Here is an 18348-nt window from a genome sequence, read left to right as displayed (position 1 = left end):
GCAGCAGGAGGGCCAGGAGACCTCCTTGGATGGATAAGTAGCTGCTGAGGAAAATTAGAAGGAAAAAAGAGGCTTATAAAAGGTGGAAGCAAGGACAGGCACCCTGGAAAGAATACAGGGATGTTGTCTGCTGTCATGTGGAGCCCTGCAAGCGAGTTCCCTTCCAACCCTAATTATTCTATGATTCTGTGATTCTATTTCCTTTCAATATTCTAGCCCAACTCAAACAATTGCACTTGTACTTAACACAGAATGCTGTTGCACTGCTATATTTAACTACAAATACATAAAGATGCTAAACATTAACCTATGCCTAACACTTCACCAAGCAAGAATAAATTAGTGTTAAGAAAAACCAAATTAATTTGCCTCTAAGTATCTGTTTTGTCAAATGCCTCATAGAGATGTATTAAATTAAGCTTGCTGCAATGCCAAAGCTATTTCTGTCTGCACATTCCCAACACAATTCATACAGCTGCATAGCTCCCACTGCCTGCACTGTTTAAGGGTCCCAGGATTTATTTGTCAGGCTTGTTCTTCTTTGCAGGTGCAGGGAGAACGCTCAGATCTTCTTGTTCAGTGTTGTGATCAGAGCTATCATGGGAATGGTCCTTTGTAACACTGTAGTACACAGGTGTGGGGTATGGCACAGGGTTCTCAGCAGTCTTTGCTTCACACTTGCACAACTTCCTAAAGGCAGCCCTGAATTTCTGTGACATGAGGTTGTAGATGATGGGGTTGATGGCACTGTTCAGGTAGATGCACATGCGGCAGAAGAGAAGTAACCAGATGTTCAGGTACGGAGGGTCCGTGAAGGAGTTCACCACCACTAGTGTGCGATAAGGCATCCACAGGAGGGCAAAGAGGACCACCACGACAGCCAGCATCTTGGTCACCTTGATGATGGGGATGTACAAAAAGAGAAATAGTCAGATGGTGCTAAATCTGCAGCAGAGCTTTGCCACCTGGAGAAATGGTGCAGAGAGCTAATTCAGCCTGCGTATTACTTCCATCTCTCTTTAAGCACTTTAAATAGGTATCTGAACCATTAGGCTATTCCTTTGTGAATCCATTCTGTTCATGAAAAAATCTTGTATAAATAAACCTCTTAAACATAGGTTTTCATCTGCCATTGAGCTTTTACAGCTCTTTAGAACAAGCATCCACCAGCCTGAAATGGGTTTCAATGGGCTGTAATGTGTTACCCCCCATTAGAGGTTAATAATGGGAACATCTTTACCAGAAAGAAAATCTGAAAATTGTACATAACAATAAATCAACGGGGAAATGTGCTAGTTTTGGGTGGAAACTTGTTGAAAAAGTGGGGACCTAGATCTCAACTCCCTTCCCAGGATCTGCTGGTTTCCTGTTGTTCCAGGTAATAAACTTCTAGTGCAGAGTAGCACTGGGAGCAGAGGAGACTGTCTGGAATCTTAGACAGATTCCTACTTGTGCTGGTATGGAAGTTACTTAGCTAATTGGTGTGGGTTATTTTAATTTGCAGCACGCTAGGGAAGTAATACATTAACATTAAGAATACACTGAGAACTTAGAAGTGAGCAGTAATTGCCCTTGGATCAAGTCAAGCTTGTTTAAGAATATGGGGTTTTGTGCAGAAACTCCAGTGATCCCAATCATTTCAACAGCTATTTCTGCCAGGTGACACCCATCCTCCAACAAATACTTATAGAATACACACGTCCCCAAGGAGGAAAGTATGAGTAAACACTGATGCTGCAAGCATCTTAAGGCAGAAGCATTTCAAGCATCAGAGGGGGAGTTGTGCAATAAGTACAGTTCTTGGTATGGAAATAAGCACTTAGATCACATTCACAGTCTCTCAGCTTTTCTTGGACTGCCTTTTCTTTTTACTTCATCACAAACAACTCTGGCTTCCTTTAATGCTGTGAGCAGAAATCAGGGGTGGTTGGTAATGGCAACAAAACTTCCCCTACACGAAAGGGACTGTTATCAAGCTGAGGCCAAAATAGAAGTGTTCTGCTGTGTGTGACTTAATGGGAATGTGAGGGCACTACCCAGAAGAAGATCTTGCAGTGATACAGTGAGTGCTGAGGCTTTTGCTAAGACTGCAGCATGTCTGCTGTGATCTGCACTGCAAGACCTGGGAACAGAGAGCTCCTGATACCAGCTCAGCCCAGGAAGGAGCAGATTTTGCTTCACCAGCATATGCCACATGAGCAGTGCTTATGGATGGGACCCGTGTTCCCTGAGCTTTTATACCCCTAGCTCTGCTCTCTGGCAGGTTTCTGTATGGCTGAGATATCTCCTTTAAAGCTAACACATCAATAATGTTCATGTGCTGCCTCCTAGACTGAAACATCTTTGGCTTTTGGGCTGTTGTAACTCTGCCTTGTTTGTGAAGAGTGATGTGAACTCTGCATTCAAATGACAATACCAGGGGGAGTGTATCCTAATAAGGCTGAAAAGTAAGTTCATTCCAGTCCCTTCTGAGATCAAGAGAAATGTCTGGAAAAGAACCAGTGATTCATCTGCTTTTTAGCCATAACTGCCCCTGCTTTTTGGCTGGTGGTTATGGAAATGCCGGCTCTCACAGCTCCCACTCAAGCAAGCTCCCAACACCTCCCTCCACAGCATAGACGACCACAAAGTGCTGTCATCTAAAGAGTGTTTCCTGCTACACAACCTGCAGCCCAATGAAAACGCCGCCTTTATCTTGGGAGGGAAAACTGTCTGGAAAGAGCACCATGAGTATTTATTACCTCCATCTCACTAAATGCCTTCAGTGCTCCCTGAGGATGCTGCGTGCAGCCCACAGGCTGGAACAGGCAGCCCTGCCCTGAGCTTGCTGTAGGATTGAAATTTGCCTTTTCAAGCCAACCATTCACACGGACCATGCTCTCCTGGATGCAACTTCACAAAGCTGTGTTGACACAGGATGTCTCCTCTGGAGAAAACCTAGCAGTCTATTCCAGACTCACTCTCATACGTCCACTGTGGGGAAGGAAATCTCCAGCGTTGTCTGCATATGTGGCCAAAACCTGCCTCTGTGCCTTTCTTCACCCTTCGCTGCTGAGGCAAATAACTATAGTGCATTTGAGGTGCTCTGACCTTACTTCTGGTGCTCACATGCAAAACGAACCTAATCATCACTCAAAAGAGTTTGGGACATTCATCCTTAAGTGGAGTAGTCGTGAATTATGGCCCCCTAAAACCAGCTTTGCCCCCAAAAAGACAGAGCTTTGCTGTAGCCTCAAAGCATCCCTTCTGGAAGCACCAGCTCAGGGACAGCAGTCTTTCTGACAAGTATTTTACAATCCTGTTGCACATAGTGTGTGCACAACAGCTGTAAAGGAGCTGTGGATAAAAGCAAGACAAGGGTTTGCAGTAAGAGGATTTCTTTTACTAGAATAGTTGATATTTAGCCAAAAACCATTTTTGAACACATAAGCCAGTGTTGTTGCTGGATGGCCAAGTGTATCTGGTGTACAGACCCCTGACCATATCCTGGGTCCCTATGCCAAAGCTACAGGACAGCTCACCTTCCACCTCCACAGGCCAAGCCCAGTGTAACTGCTACAGCAAATCCATCCTTCTCACTCCATACAAGAGGATCAGCATCTTGCATCCCCGCACAGCCCTTCCAACCCACCCCTCTCCCAACGCAGTACCCAGTCTTTCCCCTGTCCAGGAGGCCACAGACACTCCTCCCCAGCCGGTGTCACCTTTCCTAGTCCAAGCACCATCAACCCGAGCCGCAGCATCCTTTTTTTGGGAATCCCGCTCCCTCTAGTGGTCCCTCTCTGGCAGGTGAAATACGAACTTGGAGGTGGCTGGGTTTGTCTGGGACCCTTTCTCCTATAGGTGATAAATACAGCAAAACTCACACTTTGCATTGTCCTGCTCAGGAGTTCTGAGTTTTAGAGGCACCAGCGATGGAGCCATAGCAGTGGCTGCTCTGGAAGGAGAGGTCCCTCCACCCGTGCCTGTAGGTACTGCCTTGTAGCATCCAGAGACCTCACTGCCAAACACCCTGACTGAGGCTCCCGCAGCAAACAGCACCTCTATAGTGTTCTGAAAATACTTTTGCAGAACTCAGGACTTGCTTTAAACCTTTCTGTGCTGGACCAAAAGGGAGAAAAAGCTGAACTGGAAAGAGTTAGAAGTTTATGAAGAAATACAAGTTCTCTGGGCTGCTTGCTTCTGCTCCATGACTCTGAATCTTTTCTCCTGGAGAAGGGAGGTTCCTATACAAGTCAGGCAATGAGATACTGAGTTGGATACATGAGGACTTTAGGACAGGCTGAAGCCTGTTTCAGGTAGTCTGAAAATCACAACAGAACTGGTGAGTTCAAGAATTCAAGCCAGATTCCCAGATTTAGCCCTTTCTCTTAAAATGGACCGTGTCTCTGCCTACTCAGAGTCTGAAACCAGAATGGGATGGCCTTCTCCAAGCAGCCAGCTAGCGGGCAAGAGTGTCTCATGTCTAGACACAGACTTGTCCAAAAGAGATGGGGCAAGTCTCTGCCCATGTGGGCAGAGAAAGAGGAGAAACCAGGGCAGAGGAGGAATAAGAGCATAAGGAGGTGAAAAGAGGAGGAGGTGGTGGGTGAGCTGACAGCTGAATGACAGAGGAATTACTGAGAGGCAAACACACCACTGTGACATCGAGGTGCCTTCCCCAACCAGGCCTGGGCTTGTGCCAGCTCTTCCTTCCTTTTGCCCTCTAAATCTGAGGTTGCTGGCCCAGGACTCTGTCTAACAGGTAAGTCCCACTGGCGTAATGTGACCCATCACTCCCCTCCTCGGGGACGCAATCAGCAATTGATTAGCCAACACACATTCCTGCACTCCTGCCTCTCCGAAGTGATGCTGGAGCCCTGTCCTACTTCCAAGCCCAGCCAAAGCAAAGGGAACCCATCTGTGCTGCCAGACCCCAGTTGGCTTTGGGGATGCTTCTGTGCAACAAACCAATCCTCCCCACTTTCCCCACAAAGGGAAACAAAACACTGGGACACCCCATTCCCTGCCAGAGTGCTGCTCAAAGCACTGAGCCCCATGCAGCCCAGTGTGCCCCAGCCCAGCAGGGAGCACCTACCTGCTTGCGGGAGCTCAGAGCCCCCCTGTTGCCCCGGCAGGAGAGCTTGAGGGAGCTGCCCTGGTGCATGGAGCCTGGGCAGGAGTGCTGCAGGCTGGTGGGCAAGGGGCTCATGAAGAGGATGCGGGCAATGAGGCCGTAGAGGACAGTTGCCAGCCCCAGTGGGATGATGTAGAAGACAGCAAAATCCAAGAAGTAAATGGGCATGTAAAGGCTCCTGGAGACCCGATAGCCACAGCTGACCTGTGCCCCATCTGAGAAGGTCACTTGGGTTGTGTCCACCAGGAAGAACCACATGAGGCAATAGACGGAGGTGAAGAGCCACAGTGAGGAGATGATGCGCTTGGCACGGGACACGGTGCACAGGAGCTGTGCTTTGATGGCATGGCAGATTGCGATGTACCGCTCCACCGTGAAGGCGGTGATGGACCAGGCAGAGATGTTGATGCCCAAGTACTGCAAATAGGTGATGCAGAGGCAGCCAGCGTAGCCGTACACCCAAGAAGCCACCACTTCCGATATGTTGGGCAGCCCAGCTGCCAGCAGCACGATGAGGTCAGCCACCGCCAGGCTCACCAGGTAGCAGTTGGTGGGGGTCACCATGTCCTTGGTTCGCAGCACCACCAGCACCACCATCACGTTGCCCGCGATGCCCACCCCGCAGATGATCAGCACCAGCAGGATGGTGACCACCTGCAGCTCCAGGGGCTGCCGGGGCATCCTGCCCAGCGTCTCATTGCCGCTGCCGCTCAGTGCGGCTCCTGGGCTGGCCGAGCCGTTCTCCATCAGCTCCCGAAGTCTTCCCTGGCGGAGCTCAGCACAACCTGCGGCAGGGAGCCGGGATGGGAGCCGTTGCCCCTCGCGCCCCTCCCGGTCTTCGTGCCCGCCCCGGCTCCTCCCTCCCTTTTATCCTACGATTCACCCCAAGTCTCGCAGCCGCCCGGCTCCTTGCACCCCCTCTCCTGCAGACCCCCCCGCCGGGAGGGGCGGGGAACGAACAGGACCTCCCCAGTCCCCGGGACCCCCGGGGTTTCCAGGGGTTTCCAGGACTTCCCAGCCGCAGGCACCACCAGGGACAGCTCAGGACCCCCCAGATCCCGGGATTCCCCATCCGCCTCCCGCCTGCAGCACCCGCCTGCTCCCGCAGGGTCCTAGCGCATCCCTGAGCTGAAGAAAAGAAGGAAGGAGCCCAGGCAGAGGACGGGGGTAGCAGGCTGAGAGAGCCGCAGGGGCTGAGAGCACCAAGGACTGTGGGTGCCTTGTGTCCCCAGCTGAGCCACAGGCTGCACAGTTCCTCCCTGGCAAGGAGAGATAAGGGGTCCATCCCTCCTCATCCTCAGGAGGATGGGACCAGGTGATGCCACGGAGACCCATGGTCATTCCTGTTTCCCTTTGACTGGGGCAGAGGACAATTACCCAGGACAATTACCTTCCCTAGGGGACAATACACATGAGGCAGTGCCGTCTTCCCTGCAGCCACCCCTATCACACACATGCATCAGTGTCACTTTGGGGAAAGGCTTACCCAGTCTGGGCTGGGAGATCCCATATCTTACCAGCAATGAGGCTGGGATAGCATGGTCAGAGTAGGAGACCCAGTATAAACCTGATGGTCAGGCTGGGAGATCCAGTACTTTTCCTGATGTTCAGCAGTAGCCAGAACTTGCTGCCAGCTCCATGCTTGCCCCTGACATCTCCACAGTCTGTGAGAAAAAGCATTTTCAAATTGAAAGAGCAATTGTGTTTGCAGACATAAAATGCTAAGGATCCTCTAACCTGTGGAGTGGAGGAAAGGACAAGGGGAAAACCTGCCTTTTCATTAGATTAGATTTCAGCTAGAGGCAGAGGCGTCCCATTAATCCCAGACACTGAGGCGCATATCCAAAATGTGAAGGATCATCCTGATGCTGAGTGGTCCAAGTCCGGCCTTTCACCAGTGAACTCCTCAGCCTGGGCTGTACAAACCTGGGTTGATAAAATGGCTTTTGCCACAGCCCAGGGAGCAGCAGCTTGTCCCCAGGCTGGGGCAGATACTTTCCTCTTTTCTCTGGGAAACCTTATGCCTCTATTGAGCCCCACAAAAGACAACCCCTGTAGTTTTTGACTCCCTACCATGGCATTTCGCTCACCTTTGGGTCAGTTATAAAGGACAGTATTCTCTTTTTCCATAGGGCTGCACCGGCAGCTCTGCCCTACAGCCCTGGGCTGGGGATGCACAACAGGTCCCATCCCTGCCCTTGGAGACTGCTCCAGGGTGCACTTTGCTCTAACTTTCCCGTTTTTCACTTTAAAATCCCTCTAGAAATAACATCTGTTTAATGATACTGTTTAGGCTGCATTCACCTACTTGAGCTTCAGGAGCCAGGCATCGACCCCTTTAGTCATCCCAACAGCCCAAATTCCCCTGCTTCTCTCTCTCTGTCATCCTGCAGCCTCTCACCAGGAGCTGGCCACCTGAGTGCTCACAGACACAGATGTTCCAGCCTGTTTCAGGCATACCCATCACCTACCTCTATGTAAGGACTGCTCTGATGACATCCATCACACACTTTTTGGGAAGAGGTGGCTGTGCAGCTCTGTGCTGGGTTAGCAGCACTGTGCCTAGGCTGGGTGATCAGTGAGTTCAACGCCATCTTCAGCATCTCCCTGCGCTCCTCTTGCAGCTCATCCCTCTCACTCTGCATTGCTGGGCAGTTCATTTAGTCCTGTGTAAAGGAGATACCTCTGAGGCTTCACATACATAATAAAGTACTGCACAGATGGACCGATGCAGCAGTTGCTCACTGATGCAGGAGAGTGTGAGGGCATCAGCCCTGAGTCACAGGGCTACACTGTTAATAAAAAGGGAGGAATTAGGCTGCTTCTCTTTGGAGCTGTAAGTAAGTGTGGTGGATGTTTGCCTCCCTGTGCTGCTAGCTCCGTCCCCCACATCCAGCCTTGTACAGCCAGGAGCATCCCAAATTAAGTCATCATTTGAGTATACCCTATTTGTGGACTGCCTCTATTAACATTTTAATAGGTACACCCTTCAGACTCTGTTCCAGTAGCTCCTGGAAGGGTTGAGCTCTCAGATACGCAGCCAGAATAGTAACAGAAAATCATTCTGCATTGGACTCGTTTAATGCAAGGAACCAAACTGCTGGGGATTTATGCAGCTCTGCAGAGAATAACAACATAGGGAAGGATGCTGTGTGCAGCTCTTGAGGCATCACTTTCCCCTCACTTTTAAGCCCCCATTGCTGCAGGTGTTTGGCTTGAACATAGCCAGGCAAGCACCAAACCCTGTGAAAACAAACATTGTCGTCCTGTGTGCCAAAGAACTCCCTTCCCTGACTCTGAGCTGGCTGTGGGTGCCTGGAAGCGATTCAGCCGTGGGAGAAGAAACCCAAAGTGCTTCATCCCCTCCAGCCAAGCCCAGCACCCATGGCATCACCCGAACACCCCTTGGCCCCTCCAGGGCTCAAAACATTGCCCACAGTATTGAGTCAGGGTTCACAATTCTCACTGCTGACAATAAGCTCTGGTGCCTGCTCCAGTGTGCCCAATCCACCAGGAATTCTGCCTATGCAAGCCAGAAGTCAGAAGAGCAGGTGGAGGCGTTGGCTTTCAGGACAGTACAATGAAGGGGAAGCCCTGAGAGCCCTGGTCTTTCCAGTGTCTCCCACTCAGAGCAGAAACCAATGGCTGTAAGAGGAAAGTGCTTTGAGTAACCAAAACTGAGCCTTTGCCATCCCAGCAAGGTTGGATGCTGTGATGGATGTGAAAAATGATGCGTCTTCTGGCTTGGGCACCATTGGCATCACATCTGACCTGAACCACCCATCCCAGTGCTCATCCCGAAGACAACACACAGGGTAGCATAAGCCTGGGTTAAGGACAGAAACAGACCGTTCCCAAAGCCAGTGATCAAGGTGGTTTATGTGCTGAGGGGAGGGGGTATCCTGGGGGGATAATAGCAGTGATAACACTGAGGGGAGACAAAAGCACTGCATGCAATAATGTGAAAGAACAAAACTCTGGCAGAATAATTAGGCAGTAATTACAGGTTATTTCATATTCTGTGACTTCTAAATGTCAACTTCGTAATGCTGTAACAACAAGCACTTGGTACAGCACCCTGCTGCTGATGAGCACAGCCCTGGGAGAGGTGCAACAGTCTTTAGCTCTGCTCCTGCTCCCCTTCCACCAGTGCACAGAGCCACAACGTGCATCAGGAGACATGAGGCTGCCCTCACTTGGTGTGCAGGTCCAGGGTGTCATGCCATGACTGGGGTCACACCAAACAGTGTGCCCTCCACCTTTCCCAATAGAAATGCCCAGGCAATGACAGTATGTCCACCACAGGGGTGGCAAAATGCTCCGAGTCCTTACTCAGCACCAATGCAAACATATTGCAGAGCATGCGGCATCAGGCACAAGGAGCCGTGTTTTCTTTCCTCTGGTAAAAGGAAAAGGTGACTCAGCCCAGCCCAGCCCAGCCGAGCCCCGGGCTGTGACCTGCTTCTTCCTGTAACTCGCAGAGTTCCCATCATATTGTCTCAACACCCATGGCGTATTTCCAGCTAACACAAGAGGAAGTTTTCAGCCTTTCAACTTGGCCATTTCAGTTTCTCAACCCACTTTGAAGGAAAAACTCAGATCCAAGCCATGGATCACCCCAGCTGGGATTTCCCGGAGGAGATGGACAGGCAGGACCTGCCCTGTGGGCTCCAGACCCAGCACCAAGGCTTGCAACACAGGGCAAAGCCTTGCTCCCCACTTCCTCCTGCCTGCGAGACAGAGCACGGTGCTGAGCCAAAGTGAAGGCAATGAGAGCCGTGATGAGCAGGGGTGAGGGTGGGAGTATGGAGGGGCTCTGAGGGATGAAAATCCCTTAGCAAATAACGAGGCTTTTAAATTAGTCCTATTTAATATAAATATGTGAACAAATTAACTTTGTCTGATGGTTAAATCTCTTCAGCATTTCTCTTTTGCACCATTAAGCAAACTCTGGCAAGGCAGCTTACCTCTCAAGCGCATAAAATGACTCTGTAATGGGTAATGTTTTCTATTTGTCATACCTTTATCTTGCTGAGGAACAGCACCTCTCAGAAGAACAAAGCAATTTACAGCAGTGCTGCCTCCTACCAGCTCCCCTGGCCAGGGAAAACATCACAGCCCAATTCGGCACCAGGGACAACATAGCTGATGTGCTGCACAAGCTGTTCCTGCACAAGCAGGGACCATCAGTGCATCCTCCACTCCTCAGGGCCTCCCTTCCCACTTCTGTTCCTGCTGACACCCACTGGGGAGGTGAAAAAGCAAGTAACTGCAGCCGTGCTGGCAGGTCCCCTCTGCTCACCCCACACAGGCTGCCCTGGGTCTCATCTCTGCCAAGCACTTCTTCAGGTTTAGCTCCATACCTGTGGTTTTCCCGTGGCTCTCCTCACTGGTACCACAGGCTGGAAACCACTCAGAGCTCTTCTTCCCCAAGGCTCCCACCGAAGTGTCACATTTGTGACAGTTCCCTGTGTTTAGTTTCTCACATGAAAATCTGGGCTCTGGGTTAAGTGGCATAGTGGTAAAGAGACAGCTTCCAACATCTCCTTTCTCCGCAAAGCAGATTAATCCTTAACTGTATGATACATACATGTATTTGATGACATCAACAGTACTGTTGTGGTAATACCTTTTCATGGGCATCGATTTCCCAGTGCTATTCAAGTTTATCAGCCTTCAGCATGCACACGTTGTAACATCAGTGCAACTTCACCTCTGAAATAACCATAACAGATATCAAAGTGGCTTTTTCCTTCTGGCAACAGCAAGATAACACTTCACAGCACAGTGCAGTGCAACACTTCACAATGTTTACTACCCTCCTTTCTAAGTAACAACCCTCAGCATGACCATGATGAAAGGTAATTTTTGCAGCTACTCACCTCCTCACCAGCACTTCACAACGTGTTCATCTTCCAAACCCAAATTCTTCCTTTGCTGGTTTCTGTACAGCTTTCAAAGCTAAAACCCCTACATTAGGGTCACAAAGCTGAGGAAACAGATGGCACCTGGGGCACAATCCATTGCCTCCTATGGCAGGAGAACTGACCCCTAGCTGCAGGCCAGCAACAAGGGCTCTCTGCCCATAGCTCCCTGTCAATGAAACTGGTGTGATACCCACCCAAGAACTTTGTAAATCTCATTCTTGGTCTCTTCTGCAAAATGGAAATGGGAGCACATCTCTGCCTCGTGAAGGGTTACGAAGGCTGCAACTCTGGGGCCAGAGGCAGAGTGGCAGCACCTTGCACTGACCATTATCCTTATAAGCGGATGTAATTACACTAATCAAGGCTTGCCTGATGCTGAATTTCACTCTAGAAATGCAAAGTTCCCGGGGTTAGTCTTTAGCAGTTAAAATTTAGTGGGAGCTGAAGGAAACTCGAGAGAAGACAGGGAGAAATGTTCTGTAGGAGGGTCAGTTTTTCCTGATAAATATGATTTTTGAGGCTGAAAATGGGTGTTTCAGAAGCTGCCTCACACACTCCTCAGCTGCCCTGGCTGGGAGCTGGGCAGTGCATGTCCAAAGGATGCAGTGGGACACTCAGGCTGGTACTTTGTCATCTTCATCCATCTCATCCACTCCAAACACCCATCTGAACCCAGAGGGCCCATCTCTAAAACAAAACCCATCCCCATGTTTGTCCGCAGCACTTCACTCTTTCAGCCTCCTGTCCCCATGCTCCAGTCTCCTCTGAAGACCTCTCTCAGAAGGTAGGGAGAGGATCTACGCATGGCTTGGGTGGGGAGGGGGTTCCCTAAATGCTGATAGCTATGAAAACATCTCTCTCTTAGAGCTTAATGCAAATGTCTTGCCAAAAAGATAATGCCTTAAAAGGAAAAGCTTCTTTTAAAGATGTGGTTGTTGGAAGGCAACCTGCTGCTGGGATGGTTTGCTGGCTGAAGGGGTTCCTCTGCTCTTCTCCCAGCTGTTTTAACCCCTGGCTCCAGACAATTTTGGCTCCTCAGTGGACACATGGAAATCTTTCTGCTTTCCCCAAACAGAAGAGCACAGAGCATTTTCTAGAGAAACCCCATGACAAAACCCACTAGTTGCTGTAGAGGCAGAAAGGTGCTTGGGTTAATCATCAGAATAGCAAGGAATCAAGACACCTGGGGAGATGAATGCACCAGAGTTTTGTTAGAGGGATCATTTAAATGTGTGTATGTGTATATGTACATATATATATATATATAATCCAGTCTTAGTTTCAAGTACCTCAGAAGCTGAGAGAATCTGGTGCATCTGGCTGCAGCTGCCACATCACTTCTGTAATTTAATCTCATTGAGATGCATTATATCAAATAATTACCTTAATGAAAACTGTAATGGGAGAAGAGAGGAAAATAATAGAGATGCTTTGAAGAAATGAAGCTGCAAAGTTGCTTTGTTTTTAACCTGGCACTGATTTATCTCCCCTTACTCTGGCTCTTGCCCTTACAGAGGTGTCCATTCTGCCTCTCATTCAAAAGGAACATGTTTCAGTGATGGATTTTTACATCTACAATACCACAGCTTCTGAGTTTGAAACAACCCAACATGTAAAACCAGATCTTGGCTCAGGCAAGCCTAGCCCTCCACGTCCTGCTGCTTCCCTGTTCCTTGCAAAGCACTGACTTAAATGTCAAGTTTCTATCTACCACTTCTGAAGTTTTCCATAATGCTGGCCTAAATTCTTCTAGATTGGAAAAGTCCAAACATTAACCCAGCACTGCCAAGTCCCACACAAAACCATGTCCCTCAGTGCCACACCTACACATCTTCTAAATACCTCCAGGGATGGTGATTCCATCATTTCGTTTCCTTGGGCAGCTGTTCCAATGCTTGACAACCCCTTTGGTGAAAAAATTCTTTCTAATACCCAATCTAAACATACCCTGGCAGAACTTGAGGCTGTTTCCTCTCATCCTGTCACTTTTTACTTGGGAAAACAGACCGACACCCAAACTGGCCTTTTTGCTTGCTCTCATCCTCTTCCAGCTTCCTCCAGCTGTTTTATTTAGATTCCATTTAAAGAGCCATTGTGAAGTGATTTCATAAACTCCTCATGTGCTGATTTCCACCACCCCCCATGCCCAGGATGTGCACCTCATGGTCATATTGGCCTTGAATTTATTTCAGTGGGTGGAAATGATACTTTCTTAGGTGAATAAACTATATTCTAAAGTCTTACATTTATCCAGTGAACCCGGATATCTGTGCATGAAAGCTGAAAGGAAAAGTTCCCTTAAAGCTAAATTAATCAAAACAAAAGAGTTTCTTTTCTCACTGAGTACTTCTTCCAGTATGGCTGTGGTTGGGGAGGTCAATGAGCTCTCCCTCACCCCAACTCCCACATATTACCCAGCTACCCTTCCCTACTTCTGCAGATACTCTCAAAGTCATATGAGTTATCTCCCACCATTCTCGGAACACCCGACTCCAGAACTTCTAGATTAAAATCAAAAAGTGAATTTTTGAAGCCATTTTTCTGAAATTAATGCAAAATGTGATGTTTCGCCTTCTTTTTGGCAAATATTTCCCTCCTGACTCCCAACACTGATTCTGTGAATTTAAATGCATAATCCCATGGCAGAAGCCTGTGCCTCGCCACTGCCACAGTTCTCAGGCATCCTCTGTATTCCCAAAAGTACCCTTAGTTTCTCTCCTTGTTTTGCTCCTCCTGGTGCTTCCTGGACAGCTTCTTGTAGAGGTGAAGCACCCGCTTCTCCTCCCAGCTCTCAAAGAAGGAGGCTGCAATTGCTCTGCACAGGCGATGCGCGTAGGTTTCCAGGAATACGGTGGCATAGAGGATGCAGAAGAGCAGCCCCATGACGAGCAGCACGGAGGGGTTGGGAGGTGTCGGGGGGCTGATCCTGCAGTGGGCAGAGCTGAAGATCAGGTGATGGTGGTAGCTTCTCTCAAAGTCCTGAAGTGGTGTTTCTTGGTAAGGAATCCCTGGAATTTTTGACAGAAAGGGCACAAACCCTATTTTAGCCTGAAATAGAGAGTTAAAAGTTAAGTGGGGTATGAACAAGCCCCAATCAGCTGGTTACTACTAGAACATCAGCCTGGAGGTGTGTAATTACTGTTACAGGTTGTTTGGGTGCATTAAGAGAAGGACATTGAAGTGCATATACACTTCAGGTTGAGGGAGAGTAACAGCATGATGCATACATGCTAAGCACTTGGCATGGGGAGACCCAGCCCTACCTGTCACCTTTATCTGCTGCTACAGGTATTCATTGTGTGAGATTTACAACGAAAGACACAATCCAGATAGCAGGATTAGTGGCTGCGTATTTGAATATTAGAGGTTTTCTTCTAAGCCCTGATTATTTTACTGTAAATTCATCATAAGCAGCTATCTGCACTATGAAACCCTGGGGCTGGGGAGGGAGCCAGGCTGCATGGTGGAAGAGAAAAACTAACAAACTAAAGCAGAGGTAACCCAGCTAAAGGATATTAAAATAAATAGAAACTGGGTAGGTTTGTGAAAAGGATTGCATAGGGTGACAACAAAGCCAGTGAACAGGGCTATCTCTTTGAAGATCAGTTAGTGCAGTTTGATAAGGAGACATCCTCACAACCCCCATGTGTATTAATCTGCTTCTCCATTCCTTACACCCACTCTGCCATGGGGACAGCAGTGCTGTAGGGTCACCCATTCCTCCACCCTCCCTAGGGTGGATAAGAGATAAAGAACATATCTGACTGTCACATGCTAGCAGTGCCTTTGCAGCATGAGGCACAATTTGCTTCTCTTCTTTCTCTCAAGGGGCTGTAATTTGGAGCCACTATTAGATGCTCTGGAAGGAGCAACTGAGGTTATGACTCCACTTCCTCTCCCCCAAGCCTGTTTCATTGCTAGTCTAGCTGCTTGCTGGGAAGGGAAGTATAGTGCAAATAAGGCTACAAAGACTGCAATCCCCATTGCTGTCTCCTATGATGTGATACACAGCATGGTCCCAGTACAGTGAAGGGCAAGGGACCCCAGCACTTACACTGTATTTGATGCTGAGAGAAACAGGCACTGCAGAGAATTGAGCTGCCTTTCTCACTGCAGTGTCTGCCATGCTGAATGCAAAGTGGTCCATGGCCATGACCACCAGCATCAGCATCAGGGCCACGGTGAGGAGCATGGCTTGCACAAGGCACAGCATCACTTCTTCCCGGGAGAGCTTCAAGCCTGTTGGTCGAATGAGGGGTTTGGATGAGCCCACCAGCAGATGAGCTGCTTTTCTGTCCACAGCTAAACGCTCCAGCTTCTTGGTGATGTAAAAATTGTCAAAGCTGAGGTTGGTCAGATAATTTTTCAAATAGCAGGTGGACTCAAAACAGAGATAGAGCATGGAGAAACCAGCAACCACCTTGTTGCCCACTCGCACAGCATCTTTGACCAGTAACTCAACAGCCAAAAAGTCCCTCCCAATTTTCTCACCAGCAAGATGCATTTGTTGGTAAATCGAGGAGCTGTTCTTAAGCAATGAAAACTGAAAATGTCCATTCATAGGCTTATAAATATTAATGGAATGAACAGTTTCTTGGATTGCATCCCCAAACTCCCAGGTTGCTGTCTCTAGCAGAGCAGTTGAGTTCAAAAGACTCTCAGAGGAATTCTTACAGATGCACTTAATAACTTGCAGTATGGTTTTAATGTTGCTTATGATGTTGGGTGTTATGTTAACCACCACTATCATGACGCAGGTTGATAAGAGCAGCTTCCGGCCTTGTTTGGTACCTAATGTAGGCATAATGATACTGAAGACACAACGTGCAGGATGCACCAAGAAAAGGGCCAGGAGAAGGAGCAGGCTGAAGGAGATGGCCATTGCAACGGAGAGATGCCAGGAGTACTCCAGGGAAGCAAACATCCAGTTGTAAAAGAGGCCTCCTATCACTGCTGTGACACAGGAACACTGCAGAAACAAGGTCCACACCTCTCTGCTGTTTGCTGGGATAGGCTTGGAGTAAACTGACCATAGCTCTGCAACAGTCCTGCACACCTTTGGGAACAGGAAGTCTTCACAGTAGACACGGGCTCTCATGCTGTAAAACAAACAGAGGGAAGTACGGAAACACATTAATTAGGGGCCTTTTTTGAGATGATCACACATGGATCTTCATAATGCCCTTTTCCAGGTGCCTCTGGTCTTCCTCCTTTGCTACCCTGAGTAGCTGGGACAGAGATCTTCCCTGAAAGCATGCAGGACAGGAGAGTTCAAGGTATTTCTTGAAAGATTCACTACCAAGTACAATGTGACTGCTCCTCCTCTAATGCAAGCACAGGAAAGCATTGTATTATTCTATGAAAATCATGATCAAGTCATTCAGAGAGGTCAGCTCAGTGCCAGTGGCTCAGAATGGCCTTAGTTGTTATTTAGAGGATGCAGGAGGGAGAAACAGGAGGCTTCTGGCCGCTGTGGAAATCGTTCAACCAGCTCTATAGTTACAAGGTGTTCAATGGATAAGAGGCAGTTGAGTGGCAGTTCCTGATCTCCATGCCTCTTAAACGGAGACCAGCCCAAAATCTGCAGGTTTAAATGTGATGAATACAGAACTGATCAGATAAAACAGTTTCACATTGAAGCTCCAGTGCCAGAGGAAATCTCCAAGGATGTGAATTTGGCCACTGCAGACGGGATGAAATGTCCCATAAAGCTATTTAAATGTCTCACGAAAACAAGCATGTGGGAAGAAATATGATTTCTCAGGCCTCCCATCTGGACTGATTCTCCAGAGACCAGAAAACCTGGTGCGGAGAAGGAGCCTCTCCCCAGGATTAAACCCAGCCAGGCAAACCCTGGGGACTGTCCTATGGGGAATGGTTTTGAGTAGGAAAGGAGGCTTTTCAGGGGAAAAGGCCATTCAACAACTATCAAGAGAGAGGGAAGAAGAAGGATTAAGGCAATCACTACATACCCAGTGGCAGAAAGGTGCCCCACTCTTGCTTGAAAACTCTCCATTGCTCTGAGAGAAGATCGTGGATGCAGCTCCTGGCACACACAGGATGGGAAATCAAAGCAACTGCCACCAGAGACAGGGGTCCAAAAAGCCAAATAATGCCTAAAGGCAGTTCAGATCAGCAATGGTGGCAATTCCTGATCTGAGCGGGCAACCTGGTGTGTGAAGCCCAGGGAATTACACCACTGCTGAGATGCACAGCACTGCTTGGGCTTTACACCGCTTCTGGTCCTACTGTTGTTGCAGAGAATGCTTGTTTTCATGACACGTAGCTGAGAAAAATGAGTCAGTGACATATGGGCTGGTGAAGATGGAACAAGCATCACATGGACTGTGGGGAAATCAGCTGTGTCATCCCAGCTGACTTCTCCTTGCGCTGCCCACCATCGAGCAGCAAGGTTAGGACTTCTCTCAGGGAGAAGGGGAGCTTTTCCTCTTTCAGACATCAGCCATAGCACAAAGGGCATGGTGGGATCCAGCAAACCATGTGCTGATAATGTTCATCTGTTCTGGCAGGCTGCTGCTCCCTGCTGAATCCATGAGCTCATGTGCCAGGTTCATAAGCTGCTTAAAGGCTCATCTCTTAGTCCTACTAGAGGAAGATGAAGCTTCAAACTTGAATCTTTCCCAATTCCCTGCAGCCAGCAAATCCACTGCAGAGAAAACCCTGCTGCAGGCAGGATTCTCAGGCTGCTGAGAAGTTCCCAGGCCAGGATGTGCACTCCCTATGGGACCAACTCACCTGACCCCTGGGATGTGCAGGGCACAGAGTTCCAGCCACCAAACCTGCTTGCAGGAAGTGAGGACCAGCCTGCTGTGCCTGCTCCTCAGTTATGTTTCCAGAGGAAAGGAATCTGTGTTCTCTTATCGGCTGGCAAACAAGAAACGTGTACAACCACTGCCTTCCCCTCGCAGGGAGCTTGGGGGTTGCAGGAGCCTTACCTGGCTCCCACCACAGCTGCCCCTTTGTCAAACATTCTTACACTAAGCCACCACTTGCGGGCAAATGTGACCGAGCTCATTCCTCTGCTGCTGAGCCATTCCTTATGGGACCCGCTGTTGCAAGCCAAGCCCTCCTGCAGGCTGGGAACCAACAGGCCCCTGGGATGTTCTCATGCTCCCCTGGGCAGGAAAAGGCAAAGGGCTGGAGGTCAGCCCTGTCCTGGCTGCCCCTGGGGACAGAGCACGTGGGGCTCTGCAACAGTTATCGGATGAGCAATGATGAGCCCAAGCAGGCAGAGCAAACCCCTGCCTGCCTCCTCAGCCCCTCCTGCAGGTACCAGACAAGGTC

At 49.0% G+C, this 18348-nt stretch overlaps 2 protein-coding genes across 3 annotated transcripts; both read right to left on the bottom strand.

Moving 5' to 3' along the window:
- Positions 1-173: 173 nt before the first annotated feature.
- Positions 174-6043, bottom strand: LOC133224076 (thyrotropin-releasing hormone receptor-like). The gene is made up of 2 exons (XM_061375332.1): positions 5078-6043; positions 174-896 (listed from the first exon to the last, which is right to left on the bottom strand). Exons 1-2 carry the CDS (start codon positions 5861-5863, stop codon positions 519-521), a joined length of 1164 nt encoding a protein of 387 aa, XP_061231316.1. The 5' UTR covers positions 5864-6043; the 3' UTR covers positions 174-518.
- Positions 6044-13015: 6972 nt separating this feature from the next.
- On the bottom strand, positions 13016-18072 carry OCSTAMP (osteoclast stimulatory transmembrane protein). 2 transcript variants are annotated; one of them, XM_061375330.1, is made up of 3 exons: positions 17016-18072; positions 15098-16142; positions 13016-14091 (listed from the first exon to the last, which is right to left on the bottom strand). In XM_061375330.1, exons 1-3 carry the CDS (start codon positions 17057-17059, stop codon positions 13750-13752), a joined length of 1431 nt encoding a protein of 476 aa, XP_061231314.1. In that variant the 5' UTR covers positions 17060-18072; the 3' UTR covers positions 13016-13749. The 2 variants fall into 2 exon arrangements, with proteins under 2 accessions (XP_061231314.1, XP_061231315.1); XM_061375331.1 differs by having other exon boundaries at positions 13861-14051.
- Positions 18073-18348: the final 276 nt, after the last annotated feature.

The sequence above is a fragment of the Neopsephotus bourkii genome, unplaced genomic scaffold (genome assembly GCF_033783945.1).
Source record: "Neopsephotus bourkii isolate Nb327-2 ecotype Australia unplaced genomic scaffold, CSIRO-AGI_Nbou_v1 NB_1663, whole genome shotgun sequence".
Classification (NCBI taxonomy): domain Eukaryota; kingdom Metazoa; phylum Chordata; class Aves; order Psittaciformes; family Psittacidae; genus Neopsephotus; species Neopsephotus bourkii.
Note: the sequence above shows the minus strand (reverse complement) of the source record. Positions and strands in the feature narration are given on the sequence as shown.